Source organism: Salvelinus fontinalis, chromosome 23 (assembly GCF_029448725.1).
Source record: "Salvelinus fontinalis isolate EN_2023a chromosome 23, ASM2944872v1, whole genome shotgun sequence".
Taxonomy (NCBI): Eukaryota; Metazoa; Chordata; class Actinopteri; order Salmoniformes; family Salmonidae; genus Salvelinus; species Salvelinus fontinalis.
Genome location: NC_074687.1, coordinates 31,638,212 through 31,655,278, shown reverse-complemented (window position 1 = coordinate 31,655,278; position 17,067 = coordinate 31,638,212). Strand labels below are relative to the sequence as shown.

Below are 17,067 nucleotides of genomic sequence, written 5' to 3'. Positions count from 1 at the left end.
CCTCTGCTTTATTTTGAGTTGGTCAAAGTAAAGCATGAGACATGACTACTCATAGGAGTAATAATATGGAAAGCGGTCTATGAAAAGTACAATCTTCCTTTCCCTATGGTACTTTCCCTATGCCTATGGTCATAACCTTGGAGGGAGAAGAACTCCTTGGTGGAATATGTGAGAACATACCAGCATTCTCCAGATTCAAATTCCACACAGATCGTCTTTGCCACCTTGTGTCATGTCACAACCTCATGTTCCACAGGCACTACTAGTCTTAGATGAATGATTGTTTTTTACTGCAGTTAAATGTACACAGGCTGGCGTAGAACATCGACCATACCAAATGAGCTATATTTCACCCAGAAATACCACTAGATTACATTACAAAGGATACAGTTTGTTCAGAAATGTTTGTAAAGGGAAACATCAACCCTCTAATGCCTTTTGTTCCCTTATCAGGCCCTGTCATCCTGCTGAGACATAACAGACCAAGGTGAAGGAGTGCTCTGGGTAGCTAGCCCTGTGGTTTTGACATGGAAATGAATGCTTGCGTGCCTCTAAGGCTATATGGGGATTCTGGGAAAGGACGTGTGTGTTTGGGCTACAGTCAGTGGGTGGGAGAGAATCAAGGCCAAGGCCCCTATTGGCCTATAGGTAAAGACTGCTGACACTTTGTTTGTACTAAAAAGCACTTTAAATTGAGAATTTCTATTAACCATGCTTTTTAGTTCAGGACTGCTTAATCTGTCCAGGAAACAGGCCCTATATGTTTGTGGGACACCCTCAGGTTTATGCCAGAAGCAACACTTACTCATGTATCTGTTAACAGAACAGCTCTAAAGGTCTGATGATTTCATGCAAGAAGGTGCAAAGGCAACATCCTTCATAATAGATCAGTGGTACATAAGGCCAGTGGAGCGAGGCAGTGGACCTAGTCCTGTCCCCATGCTGTAACATGGCTATAGTCAACCTATCACCAAGGAAGAGCTCGTAATCTTCATGGAGATCATTTCATAGTGTGGTCCTTGAACTGGGCAACCAGCGCCCAGACAGACAGCCAGGCAGTCTCCCATTCAGCCCTGATAAGAGGAGCTCAGCTCTCTCAACACACACACTGTCCTCAAGAGACTCAAGACTATATCAGAGCTGAGTGAGCAATGAGGTTGGTGGAGTCTGTCTGCCTAGAAACTGGGTCAAAGGCAGCGCATGCATGGGTCTCTATGCAGAGTGGTGAAAGGGGGGATACTGCTGAAGTGTAAAGATATGTGGTGGGGGAGGGGTTCCATGGTAGGGAGGTGGTAGAGGGAGATGAGAAAGAGGCCCTGAAGCGAGTAGTAATAGTGTGTATGAGTAATGTGAATCTTGCTCGCTTTCGAGAATCCGACTTGATATGGCACCATAAATTAGGAAGATGTACGAAGGAAGAGTTTGATTCTCTCCCTCAAGGCAAAAGTCAGCCATTCTGGCGACCATGGCAGGGGGTGGGGACATTTAGTCACAACTTTGTACTAGTGGGGCCTTTGCCAGGTCAGATGTCCCCTGAAGGGTTTAGTGTAGTCGTTGGTTGGTGTGACTGGTGTGGTGTGGCTGGCTGGCTACTAGTTTAGGGGTGGAGGCTGGTTTTATGATTTTGTCAACAGGAAATAGATCAGAGATGCAAGAGAGAACAGTAACCCCAACAATAATAGACTATAGTGGACAAGCTACATTTGTGCTCCATAGTTCTGTGCCAAATGTCCATTCTCGTGTAACCATATAAAGAGTTATTTGATTCTCTATCAATCCAGAACTAGGTATGGTAATGACTGAGACATTTCCTGTTTGGTCTCCAAAACACAATAGACTCAGTGCATCTTCCTGAACACATGCAGTATCCTACCTGCTGACTGCACAAAAGGTGGTGTGTGTGTGTGTTGAGAGAGAGATAGGCAACAGTAAACATCTCTGTTGATACTGTACAGAGACTAAGGCATAAGGACAAGAGCATTTCAGATTGATGATAAGAAATACACCTGTTAGTTAAAAATAATAATATTAAATCAAATTGTATTTGTCACATGGTTTGTAGAAAACAGGTGTAGACTAACAGTGAAATGCTTACGGGGGGACCAGGGTTCAATTCCCACGGGGGACCAGGATGAATATGTATGAACTTTCCAATTTGTAAGTCGCTCTGGATAAGAGCGTCTGCTAAATGACTTAAATGTAATGTAATGTTATGGATCCATTTTCAACAATGCAGAGTTAAAGATAAATAGATAAAAAAATAAAAAAATAACTAGTAAAAATAACATGCCTATATACAGGGAGTACCAGTACCGAGTCAATGTGCAGGTGTACAAGGTAATTGAGGTAGCTATGTATTGTATACTGAACAAAAATATGAATGCAACATGCAACAATATAAATGATTTTACTGAGTTACAGTTCATAAGGAAATTAGTCAATTGAAATAAATGCATTAGGCCCTAATCTATGGATTTCAAAAGACTGGGAATACAGATATGCATCTGTTGGTCACAGATACCTTTAAAAAATGTAGGGCTGTAGATCAGAAAACCAGCCAGTATCTGGTGTGACCACCATTTGCCTCATGCAGCATTATTAAAAAATGGAAAGAATTTGGCACCACAACAAACCTGCCAAGAGAGGGCCGCCCACCAAAACTCACAGACCAGGCAAGGAGGGCATTAATCAAAGAGGCAACAATGACACCAAAGATAACCCCGAAGGAGCTGCAAAGCTCCACAGTGGAGATTGGAGTGTCTGTCCATAGGACCACTTTAAGCCGTACACTCCACAGAGCTGGGCTTTACGGAAGAGTGGCCAGAAAAAAGCAAACACTTTGGTGTTCGCCAAAAGGCATGTGGGAGACTCCCCAAACATATGGAAGAAGGTACTCTGGTCAGATGAGACAAAAATTTTACTTTTTGGCCATCAAGGAAAACGCTATGTCTGGCGCAAATCCAACACCTCTCATCACCCTGAGAACATCATCCCCACAGTGAAAGGTGGTGGCAGAATCATGCTGTGGGGATGTTTTTCATCCCCACATGGACTGGGAAACTGGTCAGAATTGAAGGAATGCTGGATGGTGCTAAACACAGGGAAATTCTTGAGGGAAACCTGTTTCAGTCTTCAAGAGATTTGAGACTGGGACGGAGGTTCACCTTCCAGCAGGACAATGGCCCTAAGCATACTGCTAAAGCAACACTCGAGTGGATTAAGGGGGAAACATTTAAATGTCTTGGTAATGGCCTAGTCAAAGCCTAGACCTAAATCCAATTGAGAATCTGTGGTATGACTTAAAGATTGCTGTACACCAGCGGAACCCATCCAACTTGAAGGAGCTGGAGAAGTTTTGCATTGAAGAATGGGCAAACATTTCAGTGGCTAAATGTGCCAAGCTTATAGAGACATACCCCAAGAGACTTGCAGCTGTAATTGCTACAAAAGGTGGCTCTACAAAGTATTGACTTTATGGGGGTGAATAGTTATGCACGCTCAAGTTTTCAGCTTTTTTGTGTTATTGTTTGTTTCACAATAAAAAATATTTTGCATCTTCAAAGTGGTTGGGACGTTGTTAAGTCAAATGATACAACACCCACCCCAAAACTATTTTAATTACAGGCTGTAAGACAACAAAATAAGAAAAATGCCAAGGGGGGGTGAATACTTTTGCAAGCGTGTGTGTGTATATATAGAGTCCAGTGAGTGTGCATCGGGTCAGTGCAGGTATTTCGGGTAGCCATTTGATTACAGTATTTAGCAGTCTTGTTTAGAAGTCTTATGGCTTGGGGGTTGAAGCTGTTCAGGGTCCTGTTGGCTCCAGACTTGGTGCATTGGTACTGCTTGCCGTGCGGTAGCAGAGAGAACAGTTTGTGGCTTGGGTGGCTGGAGTCTTTTTGAACATTTGTCGGCTCTTCCTCTGACAGCACCTTGTATAGAGGTCTTACACTTTAAAAATAAAAGGTTCCTGGAGTATCCTTTAGGGGTTCTTCAAATTGAAACTGTGGGGGTACCCCTATAAGTTCTTAGAAGGTTTTTCAAAGAACCCCTTTTTTATTTATTTTATTTTGTAAATTTGACCTCCCTTTTTCTCCCCAATTTTGTGATTATGATCTTGTCTCCTCGTTGCACCTCCCCAACGGGCTCCGGAGAGGCGAAGGTCGATTCATGCATCCTCCGAAACATGACCCACTAAACCGCGCTTCTTAACACCCGCTCGCTTCACCCGGAAACCAGCCGCACCAAAGTATTGGAGGAAACACTGTTCAACTGAAGACCGAAGTCAGCCTACAGGCACCCGGCCCGCCACAAGGAGTCGCTAGAGCGTGATGATCCAAGTAACTCTTTCTTGGTAATTCACCTGTAGTGTAGCTAGCTGTAGACCACTGAACATTACCAAAGCAATTTACAATTTTAGGCTCCCTAGTGGCGCAGCGGTTTAAGGCACTGCATCTGTGCTAGAGGCGTCACTACAGACCCTGGTTCGATCCTTGGTTCGATCGTGGGCTGAATCACAACCGGCTGGAATTCAGCTGTGAGTCCCATAGGGCGGTGCACAACTGGCCCAGCGTTGTCCGGGTTAGGGGAGGGTTTGGCTAGGGTAGGTTGTCATTGTAAAATAAGAATTTGTTCTTAACTGACTTGCCTAGTGAAATAAAGGTTCAATATAAAAAATTATAAAATAAAAACTCTCTCTTCCATAACTAAGAATAGTTGTTTTTCCTATTCTAGCCACTGGAGGGGAGCAGAGGGAGAGATCTACCGAGCGTTGCTGCTGACAATCAGCGATGACTCTCCTCAAATTCTGCATCTGAGTGGAGGAGAGAGCGAGAGGCTGGAACTTCCTGTGTGCAATCTCTGTTCACCCGTTTTACATACAGTACATAAGAATATTTCCGGAGCTGCAAAGTGAGAGAGAGGGCGTGTATGGCGATTTAGAGAGAAAGTCCTCAGTGCAGAAGCAGTAAATGCAGATTGTTTACATTAGTCGGATAAGCTTTCCTTCTTCTGCGCACTGTGCCGGCGGTTGCCTCGACTCACCTTCGCCGCAGATAGCGTCAGTGGAGCTGGCCATGGGGCCGTGATACAGCCCGGGCCCTGACCGAGGATCTGCGTTGCATGAGAAAACTAACATTATTTACTTCCCTGACTGCTGCATCAAACAAGAGCGATAAAGGAAAAAACTGCTTTTTTCGAACTGAAATATTGTTCCAAGACAATTGCATGATCTGATGTTTGAGGGAGTGTGTTGATGTGCGGACCAAGATGACCGAGATTATTATGGCTGTTCTAAAACTCGTCGAGCAGGTAGCTATGCCAATTCGACTAATAATTTAGATTTCGTTTTTCATAGATGGTCTATAAGCATTACTATTGTGGTTACTCTATTGACAAAGAAATGCCTAAGTAAGTCCTGGGCAAGCAGAATGTTTTTGGAAACGTATTTGAGAAATGATTCTTAATGCATCGCATGCAAGCGAGAGGAAATTGATTTTCTGGTGCCTATAAGGAACAGATGCGGTCCGCTACGCGAGCGAGGTGTGCTTGGCATCTCGCGCTGTGTTATCGCATTTTATAGATGCATTTGTAGTATTTCTTTAGTTCTTTGTTCCGCTCACATTTTTAAAATTAGGACAACGGATTCGGGTTGACTTCCTGCTTGCTCTTCTGTTTAAGAATCTGTACCCTGGTTATATCACCGCCATCGGAATTCAGCTGTGAATTCCTTAATCGTCTCTAATGATAATGTTGCTGTCTGCCCCTGTTTATGATATTTCAAGTTATCTCAAGTTGATACTTGCTACACTCTCTTTATGACTACTTTTAACTCGCCATTTTTTTTCAAAAGACTGTGTTCTGCATTTTGAGCTTGCCTAATCAAGTTCCCCATTTCTTTCTTCCTCCTAAATTAAATTCAGCAAGAAGAGTAGGATGTTGAGAAAAATTGCCTACTTGTGTCACTTCAAACTTCACCATCAGAGCATGGGAGCATATACAATATTTTTTACACCCATTGGCCACAATGCAATGTTTCTGGCACCACTAGCATATTTGATTGGTTGTTCACCATGTAAGGGTCTGTTTTGGTTTTAGAGGTGCTGAGTGACAGGGTCAAGGGGATAATAATGACATCTACAGAGGTCAAACAAAAAACACTGATTTCAAAGTTTAAAGGTCTAATGCAGCTGTTTTGATCTCAAATCAAATAATTTTGGGGTAACAATTACCTTACTGTGATTGTTTTAAATTAAAATGGTAAAAACAAAATAGCTTCTTAGCAAAGGGCAATTTCTCAAACGAGAATTTAGATAGGATGTGTTCTGAGTGGGGAGGGGAAAACAGAAAACTAGCCGATATTGGCAGAGGTTTGGAATTCTCTTTCTTATTGGTCTTTTAACTAATTTACCGCATGGAGATGTCACCATGGAAGGCCATAACTCCATCCAACCAAAAATGTTCAACCAGCTCTTACACTAAAAGTGTGTTAGAATAATTTTCACAGTATTATTCCAACCTCAGTGTGGAAATGTATATACAACACAGGAAATCGTGTGTTTGACTGTACTGAGCCTTTAACAAACCATGCAACTCTGTGCTCAATTACCACTTTGAACAATTTACACAGTAAAACATTTTTTACTTAAACTGTGCAGATGCAAAGTTTGGTAACAGAATTACAATAAAGTCTCCCTCAGTGGTATTCTGTCTGTGATCTGCATAGTTCTTCCTAAAGATGTGTTTCTGTAAAAATTTTGAAATTGTTAAAAGTATACATTTTGCATAGAGTTCTATGGTTTGTGAAACTTTGAAATCAATGGTTTTTGTTTGGTATACATTTTAAAGTGAAAATTTGGACTCTGTGTAGCTTCCTTAACATGGAATTGCCCGTATGCATAATGAGTCAACTTTGAGCACCTCTATCTCCTGATTGTTCTGGTATTCAGGTCCAAAATATCACTTTCTGACCACTTCTACCATGGACGAACATGTATGGAAGGTTTTGTTCAAATCAAAAGGGGTGCAGTCCAAAAGTGGTTGGAATCATATGGAACCAGCCAACGGATGTGTATGTTTGCAGAGAGATTATACAAGTGTATGGCTCTGTCGGCTGTGTGTGTGTACTGTCCAGTGAGTGTTGTGTCCAGTGTAATCCCTCTTCTGTGTTCAAGGAAAGGGACAGGACGTTATTGGGTCTTATCATCCCCCTCCCATTTTCTTCATTTTTCTTTTTACTTGATCCCATGGGTTGTTCATCTGGGTGTGCATGTGTGTGTGAGCATCTGTGTGTGTGGGATCTGTGTGTGGGTGCTCATGAGATATTGTCCCCCCCCCCCCCCCCCCCCCTTCTTGTTTTGAATGCCGCTGGGCTTCCCGTGTTGAGATAGAAATATCTCCTTAACAGGAGAAACGCCTACACGACCCATATATGTGCGTTTACTGTCATAGACAGACGCACACACAGACAGACTTATCTTTTCCCTCTCTCTTTCTGTGAGGCGCTGCCAACAGTGAGGGAAGGAGAGGGAAACACGGTCGTGCGCAGCATGGTTTTCATTCTGCAATTCATTTTTAGTGGGACATCATCGGCATCGGCAGCGTTTCATTTTGGAGCTGTGCTGTGGGAGTGGAGATTCAGATCTGTTCTGTACCCTCAGGCACCAATTACAATGCGGCTCTGATTATTCACCATCCTTATGTTATGGAAGAACAATCGCAGAAAAGCCCAGAAAGTGCTTTTGTGTGTGTGTCAGTGTGCGCATGCATGGACGAACCAGATTGCATGTGTGTTGTTTGCAGATTAAAGAATGAAAACAGAGTTTATCAGATGTAGGAAGTATGTGTAGGATGAGGTCAACATAGAGAGAGAGATGTAGAGAGATTGAAGGGGAAACATCCATTTGTTTTGTCAAATGCCGGGGACCGCTCTTGATTCCATTGGGACTCTTTGAGACAGGACTAGTTGATTTAAGAGGCTGGCCCTACGGCTGTTCTAAATGTAGACAAGGAAGATGCCACTCTCCTATTGGACAATTCCTATTAGTTTTGAGAACATTCGTTGGCCCTTGGAGTCAGGAGGAGGGAGGAGGATGAGGGTAGTGTGCTGTGCCATGGCAACAATGGGCTCAGTGTTAGAGGCTTTTGGTTTGCCTGGAGGGGTGGTGGTTTGGGGAATGTCCTCATTCAGGACGACTGCTTGCTTTCAGCCAGGACCTCCCCTCCCCAGCGCTTGGTAGCACTGTCCTCCAAATCCCCAGTGCAATTACAAAAAGTGACAGACACCAGCTTTGTGACCAGTAGGTGATGCCAGCTGTTTGTGTGTGTGTGTGTGTGTGTGTGTGTGTGAGTACTTGAAAGAGACAGCAAAACATAAAGCAACATGCTGCCAAGTGCTCTCTCATCTCTGTTTTAAAGGCACAGCTCCTCTTTGCCTCAACTTCTTGTGTGATTGTGAACCATATCAAGCCTATTCTCTTTAAGGACTTGTGTCGCCCACATGGCCACACAGATCCTGCTATTAGTTGCATTTCCTGTCTTAGTAGAGTGAAATGAATTATGGGTGTGGGGGTGTGAGAAAAGGCAGGAAAATGTTCCAAATCAATCCATAAGGAGGAGAGCCCCATTCATATAAAACACTCCTCTGGCAGAGTGGCCACTGTGGTTGTTTAGATCACCATGGGAAAGCTGGGATGTGGGGAGGCTGTAGGGTATTACGCTGTGGCCTGCCCGCCTTTGTCTCTCTACCTGCTGTTTCATATAGGCCTACACATTTTCTGTGCAGGTCCTTGCAGATTATAGGATCAGTAGGCTAGTGTGGGTGTGTGTGGTCTAGAAGCGGAACTGAAAATGCAGAGTTAGCTAGGCTTCCTCTCTGCGTGTCGATTCTGAGAAGGTGACAGAGTTTAACAGGAAGTCAGGCGGTGAGGTGGAGGAGGGACAGCAAGTTAAGATGCAGCAACATGGTCTGGTCTGACTGTAGTACATAGGGCTCAGTCAGTCATGGCTCCAACTCAATCCTCTTCCTGTCTCTCTTCATGAACTTTTATGTTGTATGTAACTAACAAGCTGTGGAAACAATTTCCCGCTCAGTCATCATCACATGACGAGGGCCTGCTCTGCAGCACCCAGAAACAGCATCAATATGGAACCAGTCTGTCTCGCCCTCTGAACCATGTCTCCCCTTGTCTGTCACAAAGACTTAGCGCTAGGAAGGTCCGGTAGGGATACTTTAAAAACTGGGCGCCTTTCTTTCCTCCCTTCCTTGAGGGTAATTGTAATCTGTGTGTTCTCGGATAAAAGAAAGGCAGAGTTTCTACTACATTGCTTTCACCAATCAAACCTGGTCAGATCAGTGACTAGTGACTTTCAAAGGAGATGGGTAGGTAGGGATATCTCAACATTTTGGGGCCTTCCTTGAAGGATGGATGTGTAAGGAATGAATCTATTCTACAGCCTACAAGTATTAGAACATCGCCAGTCCCCATCATGCCGTGGCCAGTCCCCATCATGCCGTGGCCAGTCCCCATCATGCCGTGGCCAGTCCCCATCATGCCGTGGCCAGTCCCCATCATGCCGTGGCCAGTCCCCATCATGCCGTGGCCAGTCCCCATCATGCCGTGGCCAGTCCCCATCATGCCGTGGCCAGTCCCCCATCATGCCGTGGCCAGTCAGTTAGCCCTTTCCACTGTGTCTCTCAGAAAGCTGACTGAGTGTGATGATCTAAGGCCAAGTATTGATTGACACTCTGATAATTTGTGCCTGCATGCCGGCGACGTCTGGGACCTTAATTTAGGTTGTGGAGAGAGAGGCAGGAGGCACTGTGACCTCATTCACTAGACTAAGATAATGGCCTCTACATGCTGCTGTACTGTTCTCTTGTTGAGTTTGAGGTCTTTTATATCCCTCTTTGTAAATAACTACATACAGTTGTCTTATAAAACCCACCACAGTCTTAACTACACCACTGTAGGCCTATACCAAATGTAGGCCTACAGTGAGTCTCACTCAGTCACTCAATTCTCCAGCTTTTTAAAAACAGATTGAAGTGTCACACTGCTGCTCATTTCCAAGCATTTCGCTACATCCGTAGTAACATCTGCTAAATAAACTTGGAGGTGGAGGGTCCATCAAGGTCTGGGGTGGTGCATCATCGGACTGAGCTTGTCACTGCAGGCAATCTCAACGCTGTGCGTTACAGGGAAGACATCCTCCCTCATGTGGTACCCTTCCTGCAGGCTCATCCTGACATGACCCTCCAGCATGACAATGCCACCAGCCATACTGCTCGTTCTGTGAGTGATTTCTTGCAAGACAGGAATGTCAGTGTTCTGCCATGGCCAGCGAAGAGCCCGGATCTCAATCCCATTGAACACGTCTGGGACCTGTTGGATCGGAGGGTGAGGGCTAAGGCCATTCCCCCCCAGAAATGTCCGGGAACTTGCAGGTGCCTTGGTGGAAGAGTGGGGTAACGTCTCACAGCAAGAACTGGCAAATCTGGTGCAGTCCACGAGGAGGAGATGCACTGCAGTACTTAATGCAGCTGGTGGCCACACCAGATACTGACTGTTACTTTTGATTTTGCCCCCCCCCCTTTGTTCAGGGACACATTATTCAATTTCTGTTAGTCACATGTCTGTGGAACTTGTTCAGTTTATGTCTCAGTTGTTGAATCTTGTTATGTTCATACAAATATTTACACATGTTAAGTTTGCTGAAAATAAACGCAGTTGACAGTGAGAGGACGTTTCTTTTTTTGATGAGTGTATGTGCCAATACAATTTGATTTGATGTTGGCAGTGCTCTAATTCCATACCATGGGAAGGACCACTCCCCCTCTTCCCTTGTTTACACTCACAGCTGATAAATCTGATATCTTAAGATTTATTGTAGGGTCACTGTTTAGACACGTATTGGAGAAAGACCTGGTCAGTATTTGGGGAGACGTACATTTGCCCTGCTTGTGTTTTGGACATGTATCCACGTGTGTTGATGTTTGAATGTCATACGAGGGCAATACAGGTTTCCTCTACTGTTCTATTATTAGGCTAAGTAGGATCGGTGAACGACCTTGGATCTATAGAGGAGGATTAGTGAATGACTTCAGTCTGACCCCTTCTTCTTTCTCTCTTCAACTCAGCCTCCGCTGGTTCAGGCCATCTTCAATGGAGACCCTGAGGAGATACGCATGCTTATCTACAAATCGGAAGACATCAACGCTCTGGTAAGACCACTAGACATTCACTGTACTTCCATGCTCCGGAGCACGCAAACGGAGCATGGATACTGTCCGGTTATTTAGTTTCCTATGGGCGGTTGGCTGCTATCAGAGGCTCTACAATGAGAATGCTGTCAGTAACCAGGTTGCCAACCTTTTTATGCGATTAAAATACATGTCGGATAAAAAATGTCAGGACCGGCCTGATGGAAACAGCAAATGTCATGGTAAACTTTCCAAATGTCAACAAAACAAAATACGCTAGATACCGTGTGATCTTTTTGTTTCTGTAAAATTAATTATGTTGAGAAATGGCGGTGAAATGCTTTTATTCGCAAATATTAATGTAATAATCATAATATTGAAGTAAACTTGGAGTCACGCGATAATATGTTGTGTGGTCCTTCCACTACGACTCAGGAAAGCTTGCAGTTTATTAAGCTACAGATTAAATAAATTATGACGAACTTCACAGGGTGGTGAAAGTGCACAGTGATGAGCTTGATACTTCTTTCCAATAAATATTGAGGGTCTTATTCTGGTGACATGATGATCGATTCTTGGCTGCCGTTTTACAAATAAAATGACTCTCGCTATTTTGTCGTTAATAATCTCATCATGTAGGCTATACCCTCACTGTATCTGCCAGCTGTTGGAAGGAGCGCACGTGCCAAGACCACAGTGGGCACATTTGCTATTCAGTATAACACAGAACCTAAACCGGCTGCGCGCGTGCGCCATCGTGCATAAATGTATTTTGTCCCTCCACACCAAACACGATCACGACATGCAGGTTAAAATATCAAAACAAACTCTGAACCAATTATATTCATTTGGGGACAGGTTGAAAAGCATTAAACATTTATGGCAATTTAGCTAGCTAGCTTGCACTTGCTAGCTAATTTGTCCTATTTAGCTAGCTTGCTGTTGCTAGCTAATTTGTCCTGGGATATAAACATTGAGTTGTTATTTTACCTGAAATGCGTATGGTCCTCTACTCCACCAATTAATCCACACATAAAACGGTCAACCGATTCGTTTCTAGTCATCTCTCCTCCTTCCAGGCTTTTTCTTCTCTTGACTTTCTTGCAATTGGCAACTTTCATAAATTAGGTGCCTAACCGCCACTGACCTCGTTCATCTTTCAGTCACCCACGTGGGTATAACCAATGAGGAGATGGCACGTGGGTACCTGCTTCTATAAACCAATGAGGAGATGGGAGAGGCAGGACTTGCAGCGGGATCTGCTTCACAAATAGAACTGACTTCTATTTTAGCCCTTGGCAACACAGATGCTTGTTGGCGTGCGCGAGCAGTGTGGGTGGAATAATTGAATAATATAGATTTCTAAATTTATTTTGCAACGCGAGCGCACGCGACGTGAGCGGTGTAGTCAGCCTGTAACGCAACATGTTTTGTGACAAAACTATCAGTGGAGTTGAAAATGCGATGTAAACCCATTTACCTCTTATGTTTTATCCGGTACATGGGAATTTAACCGCAAAAGTTATTTTATGTGCACTCCGTCACCACACAGCCTTTAATCTGTAACAATTCAATTTGATGCAAACACATCTCTGATGGGAAAATGCACATATTGTTTTTATGTGTATTTTAGAATATTTGCATGAAAATATGTTGCCAATTTTGATGGAAACCTAGCCAGTGTCCGGTTTTAGATGTGTTTTTTGTTTGAGAGGCAGTGGAGTGCCGGGCCAGCTGGATTTGAAATAAAATACATCCATCCAAACAAACAAACAAATGTCTGTAGTGCATCACTCACATCACTCTGCTGGAAGTTGGCCTTGGCAGCGTGGACAAAGTCAGGTCTGTCGACAGTCCAGATCCACTTGTTTTTGGTGGCCTGGTACTTCTTCCTGTAGTCCAGCTGGAAGGAGACAAGTCAGACAGGAACAGAACCGTGAGTGAGTGAAGGGCCTGTCTCAAGCAACCATTCAAGTGGGGTAGAACACATCAGGTATAATGCCTGTCCTTAACAAGCCACATTCTTTTATTTTTATTCATACATGCATTTATTCATTGTTTTGTGTGCTAAATGGCCAGTGGCCACCAGGACAATAGATATTTTGACCCAGCGCAGTAACCATTAGCTTAGCTCATTGCATATATTAACTGTTAGAGCCTCTTCTGTGCTCGGCTAATTCTAACTCCACTCCAAGCTAACTGTCATACCCATGGGCTCTGGAAATGTTTCCCTTGCCATTGTAGATGGAGTTGAGCTCTGGAAATGTTTCCCTTGCCATTGTAGATGGAGTTGAGCTCTGGAAATGTTTCCCTTGCCATTGTAGATGGAGTTGAGCTCTGGAAATGTTTCCCTTGCCATTGTAGATGGAGTTGAGCTCTGGAAATGTTTCCCTTGCCATTGTAGATGGAGTTGAGCTCTGGAAATGTTTCCCTTGCCATTGTAGACGGAGTTGAGCTCTGGAAATGTTTCCCTTGCCATTGTAGACGGAGTTGAGCTCTGGAAATGTTTCCCTTGCCATTGTAGACGGAGTTGAGCTCTGGAAATGTTTCCCTTGCCATTGTAGACGGAGTTGAGCTCTGGAAATGTTTCCCTTGCCATTGTAGACGGAGTTGAGCTCTGGAAATGTTTCCCTTGCCATTGTAGACGGAGTTGAGCTCTGGAAATGTTTCCCTTGCCATTGTAGACGGAGTTGAGCTCTGGAAATGTTTCCCTTGCCATTGTAGACGGAGTTGAGCTCTGGAAATGTTTCCCTTGCCATTGTAGACGGAGTTGAGCTCTGGAAATGTTTTCCTTGCCATTGTAGACGGAGTTGAGCTCTGGAAATGTTTCCCTTGCCATTGTAGACGGAGTTGAGCTCTGGAAATGTTTCCCTTGCCATTGTAGACGGAGTTGAGCTCTGGAAATGTTTCCCTTGCCATTGTAGATGGAGTTGAGCTCTTTGGCCTAACTCTGCCTAAAATGTCTGACTTCAGTTGGTTTAAACAGAACAAAAAATTGTACCAGTGCTCCTGGATGTTGTACACACAGAGATCAAATATATATAAATAATAATAAATAATAATACATCTCTCCCTCCCTACCACTCTCATCAGGATGCAGACAAGCGCACCCCGCTCCATGCTGCAGCCTTCCTGGGTGATGCTGAGATCACTGAGCTTCTCATCCTCTCTGGTAAACCAACTTCCTTCCACTATCTCCTCCTCTCTCTCTCCCCTCACACAATATCCCCTGTTTTACAGCCTGAGCAACAAAAAAATAAGAATTGATATGGTTACAGTGTATGGAGTAGATAGTATCTTTTGTCACATTGTTTGGAGAATGTGGCTCCAAAATCTTAAATTTTCCCTCCCTGCTAATGCTACATTTCCTCTCTTTATATTTCTCTCTGTCTGTCTCCATCTCTAGGGGCGCGGGTCAACGCCAAAGACAACATGTGGCTCACCCCTCTCCACCGCGCGGTGGCATCCCGTAGTGAGGTGGGTTGGTGGACACACACACACACACACTCTGCATGGGGTCTACTCGGTGTACTGTGGCCTTGACACACACATTTCTCATGACATACAGTGACAGGCCAAACAGCATGGCGACACATTCTCAGGGCCCCATGCTGAGACTCAGGTGGTAAGATGCTAAACCAAGCCTAAGCTGCCCAGCAGGATCTGTGGTGGAGAGGAGAGGACACTCGACTACCGTCACCAGTCTGACCATTGTCCACCACTCTTTGCACATTCAGCATCAAAACTAGATCCAGACCGATAGCAGAGCCGTATCAATTTATCAACACAGCCAACACAATACTCTGTGTCAGTCCCCTGGAGTGAAAGTGGCAATTCAACATGGCTAGGATAGCTTAGGATCGACTGACTCACTAATGTGTGTGCCTGTGTATGAACTATGAATAAGTGCATCTTGGCTTATGTCTATAAATGAATGAATATGTTTATTAAATGCCTAGTTGTTGAATGTTTGTGTGTTTTAAAGGCATTTCCTGTATACATGTTAGTCTCTCTATGCTGCTTACAGAACACACACATTGTACCGTCTCTCCTCTCCTCACACGTCATGTTGTTCTATCACGCTGGTCTACAGGAGGCCGTTCGCGTGCTGATCCGTCACTCTGCTGATGTGAATGCGCGGGATAAGAACTGGCAGACGCCGCTTCACGTTGCCGCGGCCAACAATGCCCTGCGCTGCGCTGAGGTCATCATCCCCCTGCTGAGCAGCGTCAATGTGTCGGACCGCGGGGGGCGCACCGCCCTGCACCACGCTGCCCTCAACGGGCACACTGAGGTACTACAGACTGCGGGACATAATATATATTTTTTTACATCTCTTATGTACAGCCATACAAATGCTCACAGTTAGGCTCAGGCCCAATGCATTTCACTTCCTGAAATCAACCCCTAGTGAGACTATCACCTAGGGCCTAGGCACTCCATGTACACTGAACAGAAATATAAATGCAACATGCAACAATTTCTAAGATTTTACAGAGTTACAGTTCATATAAGGAAATCAATCATTTGAAATTAATTTATTAGGCCCTAATCTATGGATTTCACATGACTGGGAATACCGATGCATCTGTTGGTCAGAAATAGCTTTAAAAAAGGTAGGGTAATGGAACAGCAAACCAGTCAGTATCTGGTGTGACCACCATTTGCCTCATGCAGCTCGACACATCTCCTTCACATAGAGTTAATGAGACTGTTGATTTGTGGAATGTTGTCCCACTCCTCGTCAATGGCTGTGCGAAGTTGCTGAATATTGACGGGAACTGGAACACGCTGTCATACACGATCCAGAGCATCCCAAACATGCTCAATGGGTGACGTCTGGTGAGTTTGCAGGCCATGGAAGAACAGGGACATTTTGAGCTTCCAGGAATTATGCACAGACCCTTACAACTTGGGACCGTGCATTATCATGCTGAAACATGAGGTGATGGAGGCGGATGAATGGCAGGACAATTGCCCTCAGGATCTCATCACGGTTTCTCTGTGCATTCAAATTGCCATCGATAAAATGCAATTATGTTCGTTGTCCGTAGCTTATTCCTGCCCATACCATAACCCCACCGCCACCATGGGGCACTCTGTTCACAACGTTGACTTCAGCAAACCCCTCGCCCACACGACGCCATACACGCTGTCTGCGGTTGGACGCACTCCCAAATTCTCTAAAATGACGTTGGATGCGACTTATGGCAGAGAAATTAACATTAAATTCTTTGGCGACAGCCTTGGTGGACATTCCTGCAGTCAGCATGCCAATTGCACGCTCCCTCAAAACTTGAGACATCTGTGGCATTGTGTTGTGTGCCGAAACTGCACATTTTAGAATGGCCTTTTATTGTCCCCAGTACAAGGTGCACCTGTTAATGAGCATGCTGTTTAATCAGCTTCTTGATATGCCACACCTGTCAGGTGAATGGATTATCTTGGCAAAGGAGAAATGCTCACTAACAGGGATGTAAACAAATTTGTACCCAAAAATTGAGAGAAATACGCTCTTTGTGCTGGAAATTTTGGGGGATTTTTTATTTCAGCTCATGAAACATGGGACCAACTCTTTACATGTTGCGTTTATATTTTCGTTCATTGTAGATCTGAAAGACATGGGTAGAGGTGTAGGCAATGTGGTAATAGTGCCATCTTGCCCTCGGAATGGCTAGTGAGTGACAACTGTATTAAAATATTTTTGTGTCCAGAAAAAAACAGTCCCACACAAGCATCATAGTAGGTAGTAAAGTCACACAGGCACATATTTGAATTGCTGATTTTGCTTAAACACTAGTCTGATTGAAGTATTTAGAATGCTTACATAAAGAGCCTCGTCCACTCTTGGCCCTCTGAGGTACACA

General features: G+C 44.3%; 1 protein-coding gene across 3 annotated transcripts in view; it reads left to right on the top strand.

Moving 5' to 3' along the window:
• Positions 1-4,825: 4,825 nt before the first annotated feature.
• LOC129821131 (serine/threonine-protein phosphatase 6 regulatory ankyrin repeat subunit B-like) overlaps positions 4,826-17,067 on the top strand; it is a 28,754-nt gene continuing 16,512 nt past the window's right edge. For all 3 annotated transcript variants that reach the window (XM_055878463.1, XM_055878462.1, XM_055878464.1), the window contains exons 1-5: positions 4,826-5,310; positions 11,138-11,221; positions 14,294-14,372; positions 14,607-14,677; positions 15,294-15,494. In XM_055878463.1, coding sequence (XP_055734438.1) covers positions 5,269-5,310; positions 11,138-11,221; positions 14,294-14,372; positions 14,607-14,677; positions 15,294-15,494 — 477 coding nt within the window. In that variant the 5' untranslated portion in view covers positions 4,826-5,268. The remainder of the gene's footprint in view (positions 5,311-11,137; positions 11,222-14,293; positions 14,373-14,606; positions 14,678-15,293; positions 15,495-17,067) is intronic.